The following is a 25622-nucleotide window of genomic DNA, read 5'->3' as shown; positions in this document are numbered from 1 at the left end:
TTCTCTGCTCTGTCCCTTTCCTCCACCATCGCCTCTGTGTCCTCCTGTCCCGGTGCCCTTTGCATCCCTCAGCAAAGCCCTGTTTTCACTCTCTCCGTCCCGTCTCCCTCACTGCCCACCGCTATCCACGTCCTTGCTCTCCTGTCCCCGTTCTGCGTCCCCAGCTCGGGGAGGGGGAGCGGTACCTGCCGGGCAGGTGCGCGGGGCGGGCCCTCCCGGCGGAGCCCCCGCTCATGAATATTCGGGGCCTCCCCTCGCCGTGACGTGGCCGCGGTCCCGGGGCGGGGGCCGGAGCCGCCCCGGCGCTGGCAGGGAGGGCGAATGACGGCGCGGCGGCAGCAGCCCCCGCCCGCCGCCTCGCCCCGCTCAGAGCCGCGGCCGGCAGCAGTCGCGCAGGGCCGGCGCCGCGGCGGGGATGCGGAGGCGCCGCTGCTGCGGCTGCTGGGGGCCGGCGGCGCTGCTGCTGCTGCCGCTGGGGCTGGGCAGCCTCCTCGCCGCCAAAGGTGGGTACCGCGGGCGGGCCGGGGCGCGGCTGCCCGCGGGCAGCGACCGAGCGCCGGGGCCGGCCGGGGGAGCGCGGCGGCTCCTCGCCGGGCCGAACGGGGGCCGCCGCACCGCCGCTCCCGCGGGGACGGGCAGAAAGTTTGGGAGGGCGGGGGACTCCGCGGGTCGGCAGCGGGGGCGGACAACTCGCCGCCCGCTACTTTTGCCCGCCGAGGATGCTGGAAGCGGCCGGGCTGGGCGGGAGGAGCCGCTCCCGCTGCGGGTGATGCTGCGGGGCCGCTCCGGAGCCCGGCGGATCGCGCCCGGGTTGAGAGTCTGCGGGTCCGGCTGGAAGGGCTGGAAGGAGGGGAGCGAGAGGAGAAGGCGGTGGCTGTGAAGTTCTCCGCGAGGCCGTGACACGCGGTGACCCCGCGGGCAGGTCCCGCCGCGGGAGGGACGCGCAGGTTGCCGCAGGGGTGGCGGAGCTGTCGCTGTTCCGCAGCGCTCCCCCGATCCGCCCGGTCCTCCCGGAGACAGCCAGCCTTGCCCCGGTCAAAGGCTCCGCGCTCACTGGTGTCGGGGGCTTCTTGCTTCTGGTTGTTTTGTTTTCCCTTGCCATTGTTTCCTTGCAGTTGTGGTGTCTGACTGTCTAGCCCCAAGTTTTAGAAACTTAGTTTTGGGAACTCTGTCTCGGTTTGTTTTATATTATTTTAAAACGTTTCGGTTCTTTTTACTTTTATATGAGGCTTTATCGTTTATTTCTCTTATGAACATATGAGAGAGAGAACAGAAAACTTTAGTGTTTGGGGTGTGTTTGTTTGTTTTCTTAAAAAAGCCAAACCGCTCGAGTCCGAACTTTGTGAGGAAAGTTATTCTTTCCAGGAAATCAATGCTTAACTTTCTTTATATTTACCTGTATGAATAGCAGAAGATGACTACAGGAAAAGAATTGCTACTTCTGTTAAGAACCCAACATACCTTGATGTCCTGGTGGGATACACGGTTTTCTGGGCAGATTAAAAAAAAAGCATGCAACATTTTTCGATACAGGAGAATTATTTTCCTGCTGTTTACTTTCTAATGTAATTTAAGGTCGTTATCTCCTCTATATGGATTTTTTTCTTTAGACAAAGATGTGAGCTTTTATTTCGTGGGAGATGTCTTTTAAACGCTGCCGGTAGTTCATCAAGCAAATCGGAGTCGTTTTCTTGGTGTGTTTTGCTGTGTCTTTGACCACTGGAGGGCTGCAAAGAGCATTTTTGGATAAGAGTAGGTACAATCTGCCAGTATTTAGTGTTTTAAAATAGGCATTTTTCGGTTATTTATACCGATATTCAAGCGCTTTAAGTTTTCACTTATTCCTTTAAATACCCTGTTTCTTAAAATCGGATGTCATCAAAGGCTAATATACAGCACTAATAAATTAAGTATCATATCTTGGCTCTGTATGCAGTTGACATCTGATACACTTATCTCTGTGGTCTCTTCCTTTTTTTTTTTTTCTTTCCCACACGATCAGTAGAGGAAAGAAAAACAGGGTTTATTTCTGTAAGAATCTGGTGCGACTTTCTCCTTGCTCTGTTTTTCTATAGTAAGCAGACGTTAAATAAAAACGCATTCAGTGGGTATTTCATATACACAATTGCAAAGCTAGATACTGTAACCATAGTCTAGACTTCCAGCTTGAAGGTGGGTGCGTTCTGGTTGGAGGTGCAGGCAGGATGTGGGATGTACAAAGCTCCTCCGGTGCCTTAAGCATCCTGCTGTAGAGAGGAGCAAAGACAATCAGAGATAATGATTTCGGTTCTCATCCTATCTCATCTACTTTGCAGTGCTCTACTGCTCCTCATTTTAAAAACAAAACCGACCACCCTCCGCCCCTCCTTCCTCACATGTTTTTTGAGGATGGGGAGAAGCATTACAGGAACTGTACCCGGTTCTCACTTTTCACTCAGTAGAAAATAAAAATGTCTTTCACAAAATATTTTTAGGCTGCGCAAAATTGTTTACTCTTGATAGAAAGGGGAAAAATACCACAAAGACTCTCTAAAGTTTTCCATGGAAAAAGAAATATAAGAGGTAAGGTCAGAATGTTTAGTAGTTGATCAGTTACAGAACTTCATCTGTGTATTAAACATTCATATGCAGTTTGTGGCTTTGTTAGCTTTCTACCAGGTTGCTGACACTGAGATCTTTATCATAGGTTCTAGTAAAATCACTGTTTTTGACAGAAAAATTATTTCTTTAAAGTATTTTCAGACAGCTTTGCTCAATAAGGCGGAGAGGCACCCTTTCTGCATTATTGGAATTGCATTAGTGATGTCTGGAAACTGTCTGAACTGTCTCTCATGGTCTTCAGTTATGGAAAATAGAATATGCTGAAAGAGAAGGTTTTGGATTTTTTTTCCCCAGCACGTTCAAAATTCATAGGTCCATGTGGTCACAGGAAGAGAGAAATACTACCTGCAGCACTTCACTTTTTCTTTCTGTCTCTCCACAGATCTCTGCGTAAGGTTGATCTCTTAAATAATTTACTCTCTTATTCTAGTATGTACAATTAGACTACTCAGTGAAGTCCTAAAAGGGTTGCCATATCCAAAATTCTTGTGAGACCAAATAAATCAACCTTTTAAGTTTCACTGTATTTTAACTTTGTTACCATAAACAGCATTTTAATCTTAATTTGTAAGTACAGCTGAAAGCCTCTCAATTACTGAATAACTAAGAATATTTGATTCCAATTAAACTAATTACATGGGCAAAACTTGATGTCTTAGTCACTGCGGACATTTCCAAATCATTGGAACATTCAGTCCCACTTGGCAAGTCTATTATGTGAATATATCAGATATGACTATCAGCAGTAGAAAAACAACTAACCCAGGGAGACAGAGCCAGCATATTCAGCATAAAAGAAAGCTCAAAGCCTGGGGGGAAGGAATTGAAGGAAAATCTTTGAGAACACACTAAACAGATCCTAGTGTCTGAATTTTTCTGCATCACACCGTGTTTTGGGTTTTTTTATTTCCTTTTCATAGTATATAATAATGAAATATTTTTCATTATCAGTTCAGACAGAAAAATAAGAACCTTCTTTTCAACCTCATCCAAAATACAGGAGAAGGAATGCTTAGCTCAAAACTTGGGAGATGAAGCAACCTCGCTTTCTGTTGCAGGTGCTTCCTGTAGCTCACCAATAAACCCCAGTAAAGACATGTAAAAGGTTTCATGTTCCCTTTCTTCTTATTATTATTAATAAATTGAGCTAGGAATAATCTTTTTTTTAGAGTGTTTTGATTGAAAAGCAGCTCGTGAGACTCTTCTGTCTCATAGGATAAAAGATTTGTCTGATTATGAAGTCTGGGTGTCAAGATAATGAAATGATTCAGAGGTCTCAAAAGACAGAAGTCAGAGTGTTTGATAACAGCTTTAGTGTTCAGGTATTTCAGCATAGAAGACTGACAACTATATTTAAGTTGTCACTATGAAACTGCAGAATGTTTACCAGCCATAATTGTTTACCTATTTTAATTGCATTATTTGGAAGGCTACCAAAACCAGAAACTTAAGAGCTTCAGAGGTTCCCAAGTCTGTTTTAATTGTAAGCAGAGTGTGTGCCACGTAAAGAACACCCTGTAAGGTGTGTCTTCTGTCACCAAACATTAAATGGCATGAGAGCAATTTGCGGTAAGAGTTTCATCACTTGTTTGTTTTTTTTTTTTTTTCCCCCCGTGAAGTGACCACTTTAGACCTTTGAGGGTTGTATCAGTACCTGGATGCACCTTCTCACGGCCAAATTGCCCGGTTAAGTGTCCTCAGTTTTCTTTTGTCAGCTTAATGATTTGGAGACTTGTGTGAAAGGCGATTGGAAGCTCTTAGAGGTGCTGTCCCTTTGTTTTCATTATTTACTGTTTACCTGGAAAAAATTATTGGTGATCTGGTACTCCTGTGCATCCAGCGGGCATTAAAAAAGCAGAGTGCAAATTACTACTTGCATACAGTTATAGCTTGGTTATGTTATCAAAAACATATTATTCCTAGGATTCCTGAAAATATAGTTCCACAGCAATGTTATGTAATATCTGATAAAAACGTTAGAGGGTACATTTTCTCCTACACTTTCTGTGTATCAGATTTTCTCTGTCAGATTGACAGGATGTTTCTGGAAAGTCATTTCAGAGGTTAAATCTGGCTTCAAATGCACTTCCTTCCTTTGTACACTTACCCCTGGCCTCCTCTTGGTCCTTATTTTGACTTAGTTGCCTCAAAGTGGTTTGTTTGTTTCTTTTGTTTCCAAGAAGGTTATATTAGAAGGCAGCAAATCGCTTGCCTGGCTCCTCTAGAGTGTCTGAGTGGTCTAGCTAAGCGTTCATTTAGCATAGACAGTTCCCTGCTTTGAAATGAACAATGGGAAAATGGAAGATAAAATGCATCGATTCTATAGCAAGCTACTTGCTGGTGTCAAGGGGACTCCCCTGTTGTCTATAGCCTGTTTTAGCAAATATGGCAAATAATCAAGTCCAAACATCCAAAATATGTTTCATGTTACTTAACGTGTAAATGTAATTTTAAAGGACACGCCCAATAGCAGTGAGATTTGCCCTGGTTTAAATTTACATTTCTTTTGTCTATGGAGAGGACCATGAACTAAGTGTTCTTGGAGAGCTTTCTCTCCCCCCCTCTGGTGTCCTTAAAAAAGAAGAGTGTGAAAATAACAGGTAGGTGATATGTACCACATGGGGTCTTTGACCTACCTCGGGCTTTCCTCGTGATTCTGCTCAAATGGTGATTTATCAGTCTCTCAAATATCTTATCCATTTTGATTTATTAAGCAGAAATTAGCAGGAAAAAAAAAAAGATTTCAAACCAGTTGCAATTAATTTTAGCTGGATAACTTAGAACACGGCAGCAGAGTTGGAAGATACATTCCTTATTCCAGACTGAGCTGGAGAAAAATCCCTGGGTTTGGATATTGCACTTCAAGTAGAACTTGGACCAGCTAGAGCTGGTTCCAACAGAGAACAGAGAGATTGATAAGTCAGCGATAAGTGACCTGACATGCTGAAAGAGTTGTTGGCTGAATGGAAAGGAATTGAGGAACGTGCAAATGGTTTTCAGGTATATAAAAAGCTCCTGCAAAGCAGTGGATAAAATTGTGTTCTCCATACTCTTGTGGGCAGGACAGAAAATAAACAGCACTAGGAAACATTCAGGGTAAACTTTAGGAAAAGCTTCTGTCCTGATCTTTTAGTACATTTACCTGGAGAGCTGTAGGAACAGTTTGGAACAATATCAGCATGTATAGCGGACCAGACCTTTTGGGTAGGGATGAGAAAGGATACAAGAACATCATCCCAAAACCTGAGTTTCAAACTACCCACTGTGCTTTTCTTTTCCATAGGTGCTTGCAGTTGGTCATTGTCCAAGGCAAGGATACCAACTTCAGGTGTCCCTAGTTCTCCTGCAGCTTTCCTGTGGTTGAGACCTAGGAAATTTATTTAATTGCAGAACAAAAATTGTAGTGTTTTGTAATGGGTTTTTTGTGGATTTTAAAGACCATCCTGATTTAGTTGAGACTTAGCATGCTTCTTTTAATTTCCACAAAAGTGGGTTTTAAGTAGTACACTGGCAAGCCCATAATAAATCCTGTGTTGGTACCTTTGATAATTGCAGCAGAGGTAGAAAGGGGAGTGACTTGGAATCTGAGTCTGTTAAACTTGAGAATCACAGAGCAGGTGAAACTAGTCTGAAGAGCATGAGCTGAAGTAATAAGTGTAAAATGAGAAAACAGTTTGAAGAAGTGGGAAAAGGAGCCCGGTGTCAAACTTGAGAAGGATTTATTATTTTAGAAAGAAAATATTCTCTGATTAAAGTTGGTCAGACTTTTATCTATGAGTTTAGTTGTGATTATTTAAAAGTGGAGAAGTTGTCATTCAGAAGTGGTATTTGTGAAAATAAGTTAGAAGGAGCTTTGCAAGAGATGCTTGTGGCGTGACTCGAGGAGCTGTTACATCTGCCTCTGTACATAGGGGCAGAGGGTTACTTGTCTGTCACTTCATGTTGAAATATATAAAGTACTTTCTGCAGCATCATACACCTCCCTGTCCTCCAGGTTGGTTCCTGCAGAAAGGCAGAGCAGGATGTCTGTGTGTGATTCACGTAGTGTGCAGAAAATGTGTCTAGCAAAGCATGTATATATGTGTGCTCTGTGTTTGCCTTAAACAAAGTTAATTCTGTATCCATACATATGTGCCTACATACTTAAGTGTATGGTATAGGAAGTGGTACAAACTCCAAAGAAAACTTCACAATTCCTTTTGCATCCCACGTTTCGTGAGGCTGCAGTGTAAGATTGGTGTGTGCCAGGATCCTGGAATGGGGCATGATGCAATTATTTCCTCTGAGTAAACCCTACAACAGTAGAGTTTTCAACAGAAAGAAAGAACCTGAGCCTTCATTTCCATCTTGTTTACATATTCATGAACTCTGTTCATGTAATTTGGCTTTTTTTTGAATGACTGCAAAACCGCAGAGTGAGAGCTTCTGGTTTTATTTTTCTATTAATTGAGGTGTTTAAGCATCCTAATGGTTCAGCAAACATCTACAGGACACCTGTAATGCTCTGGTGTTTTCTTTCCTTTTCTGAACTGCAAATTTAATATATAGAGTAGATTAATGAGGGGAATGCAACTGTTTAAAAATGTTAAAGTGTAGATTTCTAAAGTGCACTTTAGGAGAGTTCACTCTAAATGACTTCCTATCTTTGCTGTGTGCATTCCAATAAAAATTAATGTGATGACTGCTTACAGATGTAGAGTAAGGCAGTGAGTTCTCAAGAGTAAGTTGGTAAAACAATATGCATTATAATACAGCATCAAAATCAAGCGACTTCATTATAAAATCAACCTAAATACTTCAGTCAGAAAAATGTACATGTGCATGTGTAACTACATCAGTTAGTTCTGACAGTTGTCTTTCCCAATAACTGATATTAAAAAAAAAATAATTAAAAAGTTCAGTGTTTAAGGCACATTGAATCTAAATGGCATTTGCCCTCCCTGCCCCAAAATTTTCCTTACTGTGGGAGATGGATGATTCTTAAAATATGTCTTTTAAGGAATCGCTGGGGTTTTTGGTAAGTCTTTTATGTTCTGCTGCTTGGTGGTGAAATGTGCCTGCTGCTGTTGGTTTTGGTATGGGGGGGGGGATCCCTACAAGATTTTCAAGCTTGGCACCAATTAAAAAGACTGCAAAAGTGGTTCCTTTTTGGGAGGGACCCTTATAGGAATGAGTGTCCTCAAGATCATTCAGCTGACCAAGAGATCACTTAAGAGTATTGGGCTGTGAAAGAGGATTTTGCCTGTTATCTAAAAGTGGGTTTTTTTTGAATTGAAGTGTATGTGCTGAATTACAATTCATTTGAATGTGACTTCTCTCTGTATTGATTTTAGAGATGGCTCTGTGTGGAATTGCAGTTTCCCAGCAGTTAATGCTGTTATTTAGATGTTTGGTCTCTGTATGGGAAATCTTGACCCTCGTTTAATCAGTGTGAGATTTGCAGTGTATCTCGGTGGAATCGGGGTTTCATCCTTTGTGTGTTTTCCTATAAATGTAAACAGTTCTTTCAAAGCTTTTAAAGTTCTTCTGCTAATAGTTGCCTTTATCCAAACAGGAGGAATGTTTGATTTAATCTCTCTCACCTTAGGCTTCCTATGGTATAACTGCTTTCATTGAGTCAATAGAACAATTCTTGGGGGTTTTTTGGGGGGGTTTTATTTGGTTCTTTTCAAAGTGCTTTTCATTCAACTTAAAACTATTAATTGAAGTGTTGGCCAAGATGGGTATCCTGCAGGTTTAAGTGTGGCAATTTTTCACTGTGTTGGCTTTCAAAGTACCTGTATTGAAGCAGTCTGTTCTCATTGTCTGTCTTCCATCCCACCCTCACGATTCCTGTCTGTAACTAGTTAAATACTGGGAGTGCAGTAAAGACAAGCAATGCTGTGGTTTCCCAACGTTTCAGTTGTACTTATTTTATGGAGCTGGTTTTTGTTGCTGTTTTAATTCAGACTGATCACTTGAAGCTGCATATCTCAAATATGGATACTATTTGTCTGCTTTTCTAATTACAATTACACTTTATTTACCTTACTACTATTTTACTATACATATCTTAAGACAATTAAAATGGAGTGGGACACCTTTATGTCATTTGCTGAAAATTGCAATCCAATGTAAATGTTAAGATTCTGCTTTCTGAGCATTCATCTATCAATTGGTAGAAGATTAGAGTAAGTAGAATAGAGGAGAAATATTGGACTCTACTTATTTTGGGACTGGGTTTTTTTTTTTCATTCCTTCTGACTTGTCTAGATTCTCCTCTCACATGCTCTCTCATATTTATATGCACATGCTTATAAATATTATGTGTGTGTATGTGTTTATATATGTGCTGTAAGTCTCTGACCTTTATCAGTTTACAAGGACTTTATAAAGAAATTTGGTTTTTATTGGGTTTTTTTGTTTGTTTCTCCCTTAAACTCCCAGCTTCTGAAGCCAAAGGACTAAGAAAATGTACTCTTATATCCCCTGAAAGATAATAAACCCTCCCTCTCATGTGAAGGAGAACAGGAAAGGTAATGCAGGTGTATCACAAAAACTTACAAACACAAATGAGGTAATGATTATTTCCCGTGTAACTTTGTGGGTTGTTTTTGTCTTACACCTGGTTGTTTGAAGTGCAATAGAAGTCTGACTGTATCTGGAAAATATTACTCCCCTTGTCTGAACTGTGTGGCAAACTTGCAGTAGTTGGGTTGAATTTTTGGTTGTAAGTAGAGCTTGCGAAATACGGGTTGGTGAAACAAAGTTAAAATATTCTGTGGGCTCTCTCGGTTTTCTGTGTGATAAATGATGTTGGTTTCTGATATTTGTTTTGGAGTTAGTTTCAGAAAGGCTACTAGCAGAGGTCAATATATGACAGAATGCATTGGCAATAATATTTGAGGTATTTCTGAAGAAACTGTGTGGCAATTGTGTTTGAGGAATGATTTCCCCTTCTTCTTTTGAGAGCTACTTTAAAAATTGCTGAGCTGCAGCTGAACGGATGGTATTTGCGATTGTTGCCAGGCTTAGGGAGAAAAGAATGAACTTTTAAGATCTTAGTTAACAGAATTTTAAATTTGTATTGAAAAATGAAATCCAGAAAGGTTTAAACCAGTGTGATTGAGCAGCCTTAAAAAGTCTACATTATGAAGGGGCCTTTAAATCCAGCTAAGGCAGACTCAAACTGTTGCTTTGGTGTCGTGGGTGGAAAAGCTTTGGATACTGAAGGCACCTGTAGTTGACTTCCATCTTTTTCTTCCTCGAAAACAGTGTAAAATCAGGAAAGATCAAAGTGTAATTTTTTCAGCATTTTGCTGAAGCGAAAGGCACAAGATAAGACAGACCTTGAGATGTAATAATTTGAAGGGTAATATTTCAAGGCTTATTTTGGGAAACTGCTGTTCTTTTTTCTTTCCTCTGCATGCCTCCTTTAAGAGTGGTCTTTGGTGTTGAGGGATCTGTGGCCCTCTTCCAGTGATTGCAAAAAATAATCAAGCAAAACAAGTCTATTTTCAATAGGCTTGTATTAACATTCAGCTGTCCAGCTCTAAATTTGTAGTGATCCACAAATCCGAAACTATTGGAGTTACTTGTGAAGATTAGCAAAAATATCTGTGAGAGAATATTTTTGGTGGAAACAACATGACCTCAAAAAATGTCAGTCTGTTAGTTACATATGCAACTGTTTCTAATAATAAAAGGTATTTTGTCCAATATGAATCTCTCTTTTTTTTTTTTTTTTTTTTTTTTTTTTTACAACTTAAATTTAATCTATGTAGGTTTGTATATAAAATAAAAATTCTCACAGGTTTCAGAACGTCAGTCTTGGTAAATAAATAACAGTCCCTTCAAACCAGTTTGTAAGTTGCAAACTCAAATTGTTCTCTGCAGGCTTCTGAGTGTTTATAAATATTTTTGAAGTTTGATTACTTTGATTACCTCTTAAATCAGTGTGGGCATCTGCTGGTGGTGGGCTCTGCAGGAGGCAGGTCTGCCCTGAGTGCAGCAATTGCATTGCTCGGGTGCGTGTGGTTGGGAAGTGGCATTTGAGGTGAACGAGGACCCAGGTGGCAACCAAACCTTCTGTGGTCACTCTCTGTGACCTCCAGCTGCCTCTCCATGTTTTGTTTCTTTTAAAGAAAGCTTCCCCTCAAACAGAAATCCTGCGGCTGTGTTGTGATGTGCACTTTTCCTTTCCACAAGGGAGCAGCCCTTGGCACATGGAATGCCTGCTGGCTCAACGGGCAGCAGGAGAACCTGGTGTTGGCGTGGCTGCAGCCTGCTCTGGTGTCTGCACAACACTGCCCTGGCTCCTGGGGGTGGTAAAATATATGTGCAGTATGGACATAAATGTTTAGTGCCAAGTATGAGGATAAGCAGGGGGTAATCAAGGATAATTCACTTTGAGAAGCGAAATGACTGTGCAGCCAGAGGTGCCTTTATTTAGGAGATATCCTGTAAAAAGTAGTTCCCTCAGGGGAATATTTACTTTTTTATTTTTTTCCCCCAGGGCCAAATTAGATACTACAAAATGAGAACTTGTCTCTCTTGTTTTCTAGTCTCAAGAAGTATATGTTCTTTAACGTGTAGTGGAATTTACTGGGGGATAAATCTTGGAATGTTGTAATGATTTCTTGACCTCTCCGCTTGAACATGAAGAGCTAAATCCATGCATGGTTCAGCTTAACCTTCTTTGGAAACATTTGAAACTGTACAGTATAAATACTTTCTGTACAGAATTAGGGTGTGTATGAGGAATCTTTCATAATAGCCATTCCAAATACATATTATTCTGTACAACAGAGAGTGTTTAGTTACAGCAAGATCAACAGAGGAGGAAAAAGAGCTTGGTATTTTAATAAGTAAAGTGGTTGGCAATTCATGTTCTGGGGTTTCTAAGGCTTCAGTGCTTTCAGCACTGCAAAGCCCAACAGATAGAGAGGAGCTGTGAGCCAGGAGCCTTGGTGTTCATGAGTCTCCAAAAATTTCAGATTGATGGGAAGACTTTGATATTCTGTAAACTTTTGGGGTATCTGGCCTTGACTGGATTTCATGAAGCACTTCTCATTGAGGCCACAAATTCTAAAAATAAATTAGGACAAGGGAATAAGGTGTGTTACAAAATTTAATTATAGACCAGTTCTGTTTCTTTGGAAGCTAATAAAACCCAATATATTTTTGCAAGACTTGCCAATATTGGCAGATTAGTGGATTTAGTGAAACCTTGAGAATAGCTGAAGGGTAAACTGGGACATAGAAGGAAAATTAATTTAAGTCTGTATTTAGGTTCACCTCTCTCTATTCTAAAATACTTTCCATGAAGTGCTGACTGGAGCATAATTGTAAAGGATTTCTGAGATTTTTGAGTTTATCTTTGAAAAACGTTTCCTTTTGGCAGATCATGTCTAACCCAGTTCTTTAAAGCTGACTGCACGTTAGAGATTTAACTAGTATTCCACATTAGCAATTACTCTGATGTAAATTATGATCACCCCAGAGTACCTTTTGACCTTTTAACTTTTCTGCTGCAATGAGTACAAGGGCTGTGTTGAACAAAGGAGGGAACTGAAGGCCAGATATGCAGGGGAGTTGATTCACCTGGGACCTGGAGAACTCTGGCTCTAATCTGTGTAAATCTTTCCCAGTGTATAATGTGCAGCTATCTTCCTCAGCTGTTGGTGCATGCACAGTAGGAGAAATTTGATGATGGAGAGGGGAGGCAAGCAAGGAAATGCTTAGTAGGAACTCAAAAAACCACCACCAGTGGGATGCTTCTTTTGAATTATTTTGCATTTTTCCTGGGTAGCACTAATAGCTGTGTTAGTCACTCCTCACGTGGGGAGAAAAGGGAACATGTGGGACATCATAAGCTGCACTTGGTTTCTTCTCTGCATCCTAAGGAATGTTCTAGTACCTTCTAAGTCTCCAAAGGTTGTGTAACTTTGAACGGAAGGACTTTGTGGTTACAGAAAAACAGAGTTTTTCCTGCGTGGCCTGTAATACCTTGGCTGGTTTCATGTTTGTTATTCCACGTTAAATTTCAAGTCTCAGATCTAAATGTAACATTTAGTAAGATTCAGCAATGTTTTCCTGATTCATATCGCTGTGTAGTGAGTCTATCAAAACTCAGCACCCTGTGATCTCTGTGAGGTCTGGGAAGCAGGAGGACAATGAAATAGGAGCTGTATTCTTTCATATTCTTAGACATATTGAAATTAATATCTTGTAAGGTAGGGCTTTGCTGCTGACTTAGTGCTTGTTATTGCAGAAATTTGATCTGAGAAGTGTAGTAGAACAACTTTATTTCCATAGTCATAAATCCTCTTACATTTGATTTTCCCATTATTAAGTGGAACTAACTGCCACCAGCTTTGTATGACCCATTAGATGGGTAACGTGCTCTGGTCTGAATTTTGGAGTGCATGTAGCAAAACTTTGAGAATTATTTCTGTCCTTCAAATGAAAGGCTCTTCATACACTTTCCAAGACACATATCTCAGAACAACAGTTGGACCTGCCTTGGGAGGGTAATGAGTTCCCCTGTAGTCCTCATAAAAAATTGACTGGTCAAATTGCCCAAAAGCAGTATTTATAACAGTTGGAGAAAAGGGGTGTGCTTGTATTTCTGGAAGGGAAATTATTACTGTGAAGTAGGCGTGTTTTCAGTGGTACATCAGATCTCATGGAAGGCAATGGACCTTTCTGCTAACTATAGGAAAGTTGAATCAGTCCATGTGTGCAGCCCCTTGATAATCTGCAAATTTGCACACAGAAGTTCAGAATGTCTACTGGAAACTGTTGACCATGTTTCATAGCCTTTGTAGAAAGCAATGTTCCACACTTTTTGTGACCTAAAGTAGAAATACAGGAGGTAGTATGTTTGAAAACCCAACAAACCATGTGGGATCATGCTCCTTTGTGCTTGCAGAAATGATGGAGAAGGTTTATCAGTGATATTTGCAATGCTTTATGTCTGGGTATGTGTGTGCTAAAGTGAGACTTCTCTGGGACCAGTAGAACACCTGGCTGCTGCTGGAGATGAGTATGTTCTAGTAGCACTAAAGACTTCAGCTGGACAGGAGAGAAATAAAGAAAGTTTTTGACCTTAAAATAAGCTTTCACCAGCTCCTGACTGCAATATCTTAGTGTTAACTTGATGTTACTTATAAATTGCTGTCTATAGAATGTTTATCATGCAGTTGTGTATCTGTTAGTTCTGATGATCAGTGAAAATAACATTCAAAGATGAAATTTGACTTTTCACTTCCATGTGCCTGTTTTGAAGCCCTGCTGTGTGTGTGTCTGTGAAGGTGGGAGCCAGCAGCCTGAGCAGCTGCCATTCCCTGCTTATGCAACAAACATGGAACAGCTCAGAACTCATGGCCCATCTTGTCTCCCCAGCTTTTATAGCAGGAATTCCATGAGGTTTGTCCATTCTTCCTCTGTATTCAGACTGGACCTCAATGTGATAAGTACCAATAATTCGCATTTTCTTTTTTATTTCTTTTTTTTTTCCTGTTCAAAGTGGAGACTTTGAATAGAAATGACTTTGTTCTTACTATAATGAGTTTATGAACTCACTTTACATATTCTAATGACTCATTTTTTTCTGCTGTACTTCTTGAACAAACTGTCTTTCTTGAATTTGGGCTTGGTGTTTCAAAAGCATCTAGGTATAAAAATATTCTCCTTAAAACTGTGGGAATTGTTCCTGAATATAAGCAGTTACCTTTGTAGAACTAGTTCAAATTCCAGGAAACCTCTCTATGTTCTTTCTTTCCTTCTCTTTTATAATAAGGGCAAATAGATTTTAATTTTTTTTTCGGTTTTCTTAAGGGTATTAACTTTTGGATGGGATAATACTGCTAAAGTGCTTCATTTGCATAACAAATTACTAGAATGCAGTATTAATTGCTATTCAAGAGTACCAACATTTACTGAATAGCTTGGAAAGCTAATTAAAAATTATAATTGACTTTATTCCTCTTTCTCCAGTTAATGTTTCTCTTTCCTGTCAAATTGAAGTTGGTTATTGTCTTCAGTTTTTAAACATAACTTGCCTTCGGGCACAGTCAAGAGAACTTTGCAGACTCTTTTGAATTGTTCAGAGGCAAAGTGTGGGTAAGTGGGCTGAAGTCTCCTGGGGCTTCTTTATATCCTCTTTTTAACTCGGTTAAGTGTAAACAGAGAGTGTTTGCAGATTTCACGCCTTCTTAGGATTAGAGAGTACAATTTTAAAATTTTAAAGAACTAGAAAAGAACAAAAAGGTCGATTTTATTAAAAAAAATTATCTTTACATGAGTCAAGATTGTAAATCTGTTTTCAAATCTTGCACTGAGCAAATGACTACCTGGCCAAGTAATGCTGTTGCTATTGACGTGCTGGAAAATGTCTTTTTGCATTAGTTTTAGCTGCCCTTTAGTTTAGCAAATATTTTGTAATGTGCAGGAGGAGATGACAAAAATAATATTGTCCCTGGTTAAAGAAGTGTTTGAGATGAATATTGTGTGAGGCTGGGAGCATGTACTGGGAACTATTACTTTATGTTGGTCTCAGGCTCAGATTTTCCCTGTGTTTCTGGAAAAGACTGTTTAGCCCACCCAGGCCTTTTGACACTTTCTTGTTCTTACAGTGCTGACAACCTGTGCAGGTTATCCACTTGACTGCCAGGTCCTTTCAGTCAGTGATACCGTCCTGGAATCTGTGGAGTTTGGAGAAACTCAGCAAGGAAGCATTTTGCACAGGGTACCGGTTTTGTCACTCCTAACTCATCCCAGGGAACTTTTGATTGCATCCTAAGAGAAATGTTTAATATCATGAAGCCATTGGCAAGGATACTGAAATTAAGTGAAATTTATTAAAGGAGTTTTTGCACAAGAAATGTTGTTCTTAAAAGACTAAGGAGGCAGTTGATGCACTCAACACTGTGAGCTTAAGATGTGTACTAATTGATGGGCAAGGTTGTTTCTCAGCATAGTACTGCTGAAGAGAAGGTGATCTGGTGATGAAACTTTTTGTAATCCATCTGAAAGCAGCTGATAACAGGAAAAAAATCATTGAGTGTTTTGTGAAGTTTCTTGTGTTGTAACTCAAACTTCTCGTACAAAATGTTGCACCAGCAACTGAGGGAAATTACTCTGTCCAAGGCTTAGACTTAGTTTAGGTGTCTCTATTACTGATTAGAATTTATTTGTTAAGCTATTTATAAAAATTCTACCCTATAAATGAATTGTTCCTGCTGCTAGCTCTTTTTAAATGTGTTTGGAAGAATGACTCCTGAAAATGTTTGCCATTTTAAGTTGACTTCTTGAAGAACATTGTAATATGACTTGAGCTCTCAAGCAACAAATACTTTAAAAATAGTGTATCATTACTATGTACCCCATATTACCTGTATATGCATACCCTGCATATTCTGAATATAATACACTATTGTATATGGAGTTCAACCATGCTGTTCCACTTCCTTTTTAGGAGTGGATTTTATGGATTCATAGAGCAATGGATTGATTAGCTTTTGGCCACCATTTCTGTAAATGAGAATGGTGGAGTTGGTAACTTGTTAATATCTAATCCGAATTTTTACAGACAAGACCTGTAAATAGCTGAAGTGCAGATAATCCAAATATGTCTGATGCGTTTTTTAATGGCTTGGTGAAAAGACAAGCTTTTTAACATTAGTAATGTCTGTCTTTCTCTTATACAATACTTGAGGTTTGTTCTGTAATCACATGACATTTGGGATTGCTATGCATCAGATTCTAATCCCTTTAATTATGATGGCTAATGTCTTTTCTTATTTTTTTGTCTCATTGAAGTCAGCAGGGGGGCTTGTGAATGAAGTTGAAAGTAAAGAGATCAAAACTGGTCTTTCAGTTGTAAAATCATAACAGTGCATATTCTGCAGAACAAGATTAGGGTCCAAGGCAGCACAAAACTAAATGCTCTGTTTTTTAAAAGGAGCTTATAAACCCATATTTCTCAATAAGCTGACTTTGCATTAGGATTTGCCTCAGAACATGGCACTGGAAAGAAAGAAGTCTCTGAGTGCAGGGCTAAGACATCACCCATGAGAGACCACAGATTTGCTGCTCTTTGTGCTTTCTTCTTGGTTCTTTGAGATTCCACAGGCAGAATTTGCCTTGAGCTTGTTTCCTGTGCTGCTTATTCTTTGTAAAAGAGGTGATGCATCTTCTGTTTTAAATTCTGTGATTTGCTGGGAGATGAGCCATATTCTGTGACTATCAGCCTGTCATCTGTTCTCTGCTGCCAGCCCATTTCCTCAGATCTTTCCTCTTTGTGTAGCTGTGGAGTGAGGAGCAAGGTGGAGTGCAAGGAAGGCAAGCAATGTTTCCTTGTATGGAGCCAGAACATGGGCTTTATCTGGCTCCTTTTGTTCTTGACAATGGGCAAAATGATCTCAGTTCTGTAATAATCCAGCTGGGGAGTGCTGGTAGAACAAATACATTGTCGTTCATTCTCAGTTCTGCTGTTAAAGCAAATGTGAAACAAGTACCTTGATTCTGAGTAGTGTGATGGAAAAACTTATTTCCCACTAAAACTTATGCAGAAAATGCCTTCTCCAGCACAAATGTCCTATCCCAAAAGATTTAGTTGGCTTGGAGGTACTCAGACTGTCCAGTTTTTTGCTTGATTTCAACTTTCTTTCCTCTTGCTGTCTTGAGCTGTCCTTAATGGCACACACTTAATTCTCATTTAACTGCAGTAAGTCAGTGGCATTTTTACACAGGGATATAGAGACTGTATCAGCAATACTGGCACCGTGGGTTTTTCAGTCCCAGCCTACATTCTTCCTATCCTTTCCCTGAGTGTTTTGTACTATTCCTGAGAAACAGTTTGGGATTTTTTTATTTTTTTTTTGTTTGGTTTACGTTGTGGTGTCTTTTTTTTTTTTTTTTTTTGTTTTGTTTTGTTTTGTTTTGTTTTTTAACTTTGGTGATTTTGATAGCTTTAAAAAAATTATTTTCCTCTTGTATTTTATTTTATTGTAACTGGTAGACATGATAAAGCTGATTTATTTATTTTGCTCTCCTCCAGAAGAGAGTACATGTAACTTGCCTCCCTGTAGTGGCCCAGAGAATATACTGGCTCTGCATTATCTGGTTGGTTCATGGTACCAATTGCAGCCTTCCTGCCAAGGTCTCTAGAGCCAGTTTCTCTTTGAACTCTGACAAAGCTGGGGCTGAAAGGTGTACTGCCTCTGTTAAAGGATTTAAGCACACTCTGGCTTGTTCTCCAGATGGTCCAAAGGACCAGAACTCCTCCGAGAGTGCACCTTTTGCAGGTGCTCCGTTGCAGGAGTGAGAATGGTCTTGGTCTGTGCCCAGCAAAGCAAAAGGTCTCTGTCAGCTTTCTTAGGGTGTCATGGCAACCATGGATAGTGAAGCAGGTCATGTCCCCTCTGTGAACAGAACCAGGTGGGAAACAGTGGTAATGAGGGCAATAAACAGGGCAGTCCTATGTATGAGTGATTTCCCAGCCTCTACCGGTGGTACCTTTGGCCTGGTGGTGTTTTCTCCAAGCTTACACATCTTTCTGGTCTGCAGGTTTTTTTTAAGGTGATTATTCATTATTCTAAGCATTCCCACGTCATCTGAGAAATGTTTTGTTGTTTAGGCTCTGATACAAGCAGTTGCACTTTGCTCCTTAAACCGAATTATGAAATGATTGTGCATTTCAGGATTAATTGAAAGATATGGTAAATACTGCTGGTAATTTATTGATTTGTGAGTTGTTCTTGCAGTGTACACCAAGCTTGCATTCTTTTATGTTTGCATGTTATCCCCTCACAATGTCATTAAGATATGTGAGCCTTTATGTCACACAGCAGGGTCCCAGTTGGTGGCCAGGACATCTCGTCATTACTGATGTACAAATGTGCAGGTTTCCATGCAATGATTATCCTGTGGCTGGAAATGGGTGTTCAGGGCTTTAAAAATATTTTTAGTCGTAGGATGTTGCTGGCTTTCCTGTTTATGATTAAGTTTCTCTTCTAGCAAAAGAACTAAAGGAGCATCAGAAAACAGAAATGTGAGAGGAGCTTGCAGGCCATTTTTTTTACCTTTTTTTTTTTTTTTTTCCAGGCAGAACCTTTGGCTCTGGTTATCTCTACTTTCCATTTGTGTAGGTTCTCCGAGTTTAGCATTTCTAGCTACTGTAAAATGTGGATGTTACTTCTAATAGGTATGAAATTATAGATAAGAATTGTTTGAAAGAGGGGAAAAAACCACCCACCAAACCCCAACAGCAACACTGTATTCTAATACAGATGCTATTTACATTTGCATTTGATGTATTTATGCAGAACAACAAGGCTCTTGGCTTTGATTCTGAATGGAACTCAGCTTTCTTTTACTGGCTAGGGAAAGCTGGGAATTATTTTTTTTTTTTGCATTCTCCTTAAAAATTCAGTGTGAATTAAGGTTTTATAAAAATGGGAGTGCAAAACACTGCATGAAGTGTGTAACTACTATTATTGATTTTTCTCACTAATGAAATAATGGTCATCTCTCTTCTTAGCCAGTCTCCTGAGAGTCTGAAGGTCACACAGTAACATAATGAAATCAAACACAGACACGTTATTTGTTAAACTATACACCATGAATAGAGAATGAGGCCTGAGGTGACTCATTGGTCTCTCTTATTTTATTTTACTGCTGACTTTGTTCTCGTGGTTTTGTTTTTGTTTTGGTTTGTTTTTTTTTCCCTTAAATATCATGAAATATTAATATAGCAAAAGCAATAAGTGATGGAAACTACTGCTCAGATTGAAGTGCATTTTTACTATATTAGGAGTAGCTGGCAGATAAAACATGAAGTATAATCTGTTTGCATTGATGAACAAAAAAAAGAATGAGAATAATGTCTCTTTTTTGCCTTTCTTTATGTGCTTTTGTGAAATCGAATTTGGTGTGTAACATTTCATGAGAGGTGAAAAGGGGGATCTAAGATGATGTGTGAGCCATTTTTAAAATAATTTCTTATATTTTTTAGCTTCATAAAATGCAAGGGGGAATAATAAAGCCACGAGTGCAACAGCAAGGATTCCTTCTTATTTGAGAAGAGGTCTCAGAAGAAAATGAAGACAAAGCTTTATTTTAGTCTTCATAAAAATTAAGTCAATTCATATTTTTAATAATTTAGAAGTTGTTCCCAATCATGGCTGTTTCTTGTTTTCAAAATGTGTTATAAATTTCATTTGAAAATAAATCTTTTCTAGTGTGATGCTTTCTTAGCTTGCAGGAGAATGTACTGCAAGGAGATGCTTTCTTCTGTGTTTTGGTTTAAGTCTGTGAGCAGCTGGGTTTTACCTTAAATTACAGCTCATATCACTGATTGCTTTCCTTGTAGGTTCTTCTTTGCTGTTTCATGTACAGAGTACATGGTTAGAGAGGACAACAGAAAAGCCTGTGGTTCTTTTCAGGCTCATATAGGGGATCTCTTCCATCCTGCATGCTTTATTATCAGCACAGTGCTATTTCTTGGTTGAATTTAGACAATTGTTCTGCAGTCAGAATGCTAGTGCTGAATTTATCTTTCATTAACTGAGAATAAGTAGTATTAACCAAAAAAATCAAGGTAATTTTTAAGTACCTTATGATATTATAAATACAATCAAGACTTGTAGTGGTTTAATCAATGGGGTGGTACCATATTGACGTGGACCTTCTTTTAGATGACTGTTTTAAAATTATTTGAGAGGTTCTGGTAAATCCCTACTGTATTCCTGACACTTCTCTATCAAGTAAATGGCATCACAGTTCAAATAACTATTCAAGTAAAGGCACAAATTGTAATGAAAAAATCCAAAGTAAACCAACTTGAACACAGTATATAAATAAAAAGTGAAAGCTACTGTTTCTCTTCCCAGTTGTTTGCCCATTCATTTTAGGACCTGTAAGATAAGCTAGTTTTGATTAAACTGGCTGTGGTGTGGTGGGTTTTTTATTGCACTCAGCAAAGGAGTGTTACTGCTGAGTGAATTAGTCATTTGCACAAGTATGAAAAAGCAAATTCAGTCGAGGAAAAAATTTACAGGCATTAGTGATGGGCTAGAATTGATTCATTCCCAGACACCTCCCTGAGAGAATAAGGCTGTGGTGATACTCAACAGCAATTGAATGTTTAATCAACAAAGCTCCCCATCTGAGAGTATTAATATAAAGGCTATGAGAGGTCTGGGGCTCTTAGGCTGAGATCTAGGAGTCCTTTCACATTTAAGATTGTATTGATCTGTGGGAAAGATACTTTTTCCTCTGTAGAAAAACTACTTTGCAAAGGTTCTAGTTCCCCATTTTTGCTGCTTTGGGTGTCTGTAGCCTTGAACAAGAAGCTGGGGGGTTTCACTTTGGTATTGTCCACGCTAGATGAAAAACCAGTTTGTTTGTCAGTGTGGAATTTGGTTCAATGCTTGTTCTCTTGCAGTCCCTATGGCTACTCCTCAAAAAGATGCTGGATAGGTTTATTTTAAATGTTTTTCTTTGCTGGTGTCAGTGTTCCAACACTATTAACACAAAATCATACACACACTGCATTTGGGGTTACTTTTAGATGGGTTTTAGGGGATGGGATTCCTATGAACCTTCTCTTGCCATTGTCCTATTTTTATCATGGCACGAGGTGGTTTCAGTCTTGTGGGGACAGTCTGTGAGTGCTGTGACCTTGTTGTGAAAGCTTCCTTTGTCACAACTGGCCATATCATAGTGTTCCTACAGCACTAGTGTGTTCCCTTAACACATTTCACAGAATATCTTTCCTGTTTATTCTTTTAGCAGTCTAAATATACTTGCTATGTAACTGATCTTCCTTTTCTCCTTTCACATGTCTGTTAAAAGTATTGCATGGAACTCTTTCTGCACTTGATGAGGAAGCATGAATTGTTGATCTGGGTTGTCAGGGTTCTGTAAGCAGCTCTGTGGACTTCCACATGATGGTAGCTGGGGCCCTCCTTAAGTGTAAGGATCAAACACAGATACTTCGTCTGATCAGGACCCTGAAGGGCAGGAGGAGGGAAGTAATATTCCATTGATTTCTGCCTGGGCAGCTCTGTCTTTCACATGCTGACATTGCTCATTGCCTGAGAATTTGTAGTGACACCTGGAGTTTGATGCAGATATTGATGTTAATGCAGCAGCTTCCGAGGCATAATTAGGATGATAAATGGGATAATTCCGTGGCTGGATTCTTGTGTCACACACTGTGCCATGAGGCTACAGCTTTGCTTGGAGCCCGCTGGGAGGTGAAACATTGCAGTTGACTGAACGCAGTGTGAAATGTTCAGTCAACGTTCAAATCTGAATAATGTTTTTAATAAAAGTAAATGTCTTTGGTAATCAATATCCCCGTGTAATTGTTTAGCTGCTTTCCCAGTAGGAATCCATGTACTTTAGGTGTTCTTTTGGTTAACAAACTACAGCCAGTGAACCATTTCTTGCAGTATAACAGGATTTTGAGGAGGCCTAGGCAAAGGCCATTGTAATTGAATTTTGATGAGTAGAAGCTTTAGCAGTAAGAGCAAAGCACAAGATATTAGGTTCGTCTCTCCCTGAGTTGTTAAAAGCTCTTAGTGCCTTAGTGAATAGATACTATTTCACTTAGAAATTGAAAATTGGTGTTGATACTGTTAAGCTTTTACCGTCTTGGTGAATTCGATGATACAATTTAAACCTGCAGCTGTTGTTTGCTTCATGTCAAAGTGAAAAAGGTTAATCTTCGGTTGTATCCTGCCCTGCAATTAGAGGCACTGCATGCCCTATATTACATAATCTGATGTAGCAGAGGATTACTTGTAGCCCTCATTCAAGCAAAACTTGCCGTTTCAGAAGCGAGAGTTTAATTTCAGGAAGGGAGTTTGTCGCTGATCAGAAGGGGAAACCTCTGTATCAGAAATGCTCCTCAATTTCACGGCAGCAGTTCGGGCGCTGCTGTAAAATAGTTACAGAATATCGGTGTCCCTCCGTGTGGAAGAGGTGCTGAGATGTAAATACAAAGCATGCACAGCTGGAAAGGTACTAAAGGTAATAAAAAAGAAAAGTGAGATTTATAACTTCTTGGGGAAGCTGTGTGGCAGTAGGAGTGTGGTTTCATAGTAGGAAGGAAAAGAATTTGCTCTCTACACCGTGTGTATTTTCACTCTGTAGGTAGCCCCTGTGGCTTACACTTGACTTTAAGTTGTTTGAGTAGATAGACAATGTAGGAGCCATCCCAAAGCAGAGGCTTAGTGCTTGTATGTGGTTTCTGTGGTTTTATGCCTGTTTCCTGGGGTTCAGGCCTTCTGGATATGCCTGTCTCAGTTCCAGAAGCTGTAAATTAACTCATGGTTTTTGTGGGATTATTTATGCTATTGGCTAGGCCTTGTGCAGCACCCAACACAGCTGAGTCTTCATTCTTCCAAAATACATTTTTCTGGTGGTTACATTAAATGAACAATTATCCTGTTACTCATTTTCTGCAGCTGTGAACCGGTACTGCCAAATAGTGTTGATACAGTTGTGCTCTGGATGCTGTTGCCTTTAAAAACAGAATTCAGAAGTTCAGGATCATGAATTAGCAGGGGAGATAAGTAGAAGAGAGTATTTACTGGAAGAAAGTGAAAATCTTGATAACCATGTAAAGATCAGTGACTGAATCAGTAAGGAAGTCTTCCAGCGAATTCAAAATTTCTACTATGTGGATATGAGTAATTCCAGCTTTAGAATTTTGGTGTGGGTTCTGAAAGCAGGAATGCTGTTTTATATGGATACACAAGCAAAGGAAAAACAGCTTTCTGTCTTCTGACAGTCTGGAAGACTCAGATTAAAACTCTGTGTTGCTATCTGAGATTTTTGATAGTCCAGTTTTACTAATGCAAACCAGCTATTTTTTTGTAGCAAATAATTTATTTCTTAAAACATAGTGTCAACCTGTTTTGGGGGCATCAAGGAATCAAAATTTAATTTGGGTACTGAAACAGTGTCTGCAGATTTCCAATTTGCTACTGAAAAGCTATATATACACTTCAGCTTTTAAGTCATAACATAAATAGATCTCTGCAGAAATATTAAGGACATTGAGGTGCTTTGCAGACTTGTAGTTTTTCATAATGTTAAACTTTATTTAGTATTATGGAACTTTTTAGAAGCTTAGGTAACAGCTGTGACTGTATTTGATGTTCTTTGTAGACATAAAGAAGTTTATAAAGGCTTAAACTCCAGTTTGGTTATTTCAGGATTTCTCCTTCTGTCTCATTGTTCTCCTTTTCTTGTTCATGAACTGGCATGAACTTCTCTTTCCCTTCCCTGGTCAGATAGTTATTGGCAAGGGTGAACATTATTCTTAAAACCTTCCTAAAACAGAAGAGTAACCACAAAAGACTTAAAATTTAATCACTGCCAAATAAAATGTTCATGAAATTAAATACTGTTTTTAATCATGTGAAATAATGGAGGCCATCTGTGGTCAGCTGCAGGAAGAAAAGCTCCCAGAAAGCACTGAGAAGCAATTAAATTTAAGGACTAAGTGATTTCTTTCAATTTTGATCTAGGTATTCCTGTTATATCTCTGCTTTATGAGTAGAACAGTAGTTCTTTCTGAGGATAATAGTACATGGTAGATCCAAATAACTCACTGATTGGAGGTTTTTGGACCTTTTGGGCAATGTATTGGTCTGAAATGACTTTATTATAACATGATCAAAAGAAATAGAATAACATAAGAATTGAAGTAATTAAAAACTCTACCAAGTATTGTAATGTTGTTGAACAGAGTAAACCTTTTTTCCTGAAAACATGAAGGTAGGGTTTTATTCCAGTGAAGAATGGTTGTCTTGTCTTCTCAGATCAATCTAAGGTTTTGGAAGTTTTTGCACAAGAAGTTTATTTTATTTTAATTTTGTGATGTCTTCTTGGGGTGGAGGGGAATAGAAATAGCTTAGCAGTTCTATTACATACATTTTTTTGTCCACTTTAAGAAATAATCCAATACCATCTACTTTTATAGTACACTTGTGTACATGTGTGCACACCATCAACACTTCTATTTTGAAAGGAGTCGATGGAGAGGCTATTGCAGACTGCTGGGGTGGCTCACACCCAGTTTGTGAACCATCTTTGCTGTCTTGTGTTGCTGACAGTCACCTTTCATCATCTGCTGTGTCCTTGCAGCTGCCTATACGATCCCCGAAGCTGAAATGCTGAAAAAAGTGGAGAAGTGTTCTATCCAGTCCCATGCTATGTCTGGTGATTGATACCCATAGCCTCAGGACAAATCCTGTTGAATTCCAATGAGGAGAAGGCTTTAAGACATTGAGGCTTTGTCTTTGTGGTTCACATCTGGGAAAATGGATGGAAAATCAGCAAAAATTGTGATTTTTTTCGAGTACATTAATAAGGAAACTGAAAAGCAGGTCTGTTAGTTCTGATGTACTGTGTGTGTGAGTGTTACTCATTTAAATCTGTTTTTAGGCTTTCCTGTCATTCTAGATATCCTGCCTGCTGTGCAAGTGCCGTGGTGCCTCATTTCCCCTCCTCTCACAGCCCATGTACCACAGAGGGTTTGTTGGCCTGGCAGGATCCAGTGATCTGGTACATGGTAGGGAACATTGCACTGGGCAGGGGAGAGGATGTGGCATCTTGGGATGCCCAGGCATCCTAAATTTTGCTGGCAAACTTGCACTGAAGCCTTTCCCTTCTTGAATGACAAAATCACATTTCTCCTGTGCAGTGATTTTTGTTGGATGAGTCTCCATTTAGAGACTTGTGGCTCAGCTCTTGGGACCTCCTGCCATCTCTGCCAGAGGTGCTGAGTGTGAAAATGAGTAGTGCAAACAACCAAAGGCATTGCTGGCTTCTTAACCAGATTAAGGAGGAGCATCACTGTGGGTAATGTGCTCTGTAAATAGAAGGATGGAGAAGATCACCCTTAATCTGCCCACGGTCTCCAGGGGGTTATGCTACAATGTGCAGATGTGGGTTTCTTTCTGCATGAGTCTTTACAGAAAGGTTTAGCACTCTTTCATTTAATATCATACTTTTAGTTA

The 25622-nt window shown here is 39.7% G+C and overlaps 1 protein-coding gene across 1 annotated transcript in view; it reads left to right on the top strand.

Annotated features, from left to right (window-relative positions):
* The first annotated feature begins 374 nt into the window (after nt 1-374).
* CLSTN2 (calsyntenin 2) overlaps nt 375-25622 on the top strand; it is a 318827-nt gene continuing 293579 nt past the window's right edge. The window contains exon 1 of the mRNA XM_064666566.1: nt 375-503. Within this exon, the coding sequence (XP_064522636.1) occupies nt 416-503 (88 nt within the window). The 5' untranslated portion in view covers nt 375-415. The remainder of the gene's footprint in view (nt 504-25622) is intronic.

This window comes from Pseudopipra pipra, chromosome 10 (genome assembly GCF_036250125.1).
Source record: "Pseudopipra pipra isolate bDixPip1 chromosome 10, bDixPip1.hap1, whole genome shotgun sequence".
Lineage (NCBI taxonomy): Eukaryota > Metazoa > Chordata > Aves > Passeriformes > Pipridae > Pseudopipra > Pseudopipra pipra.
Note: the sequence above shows the minus strand (reverse complement) of the source record. Positions and strands in the feature narration are given on the sequence as shown.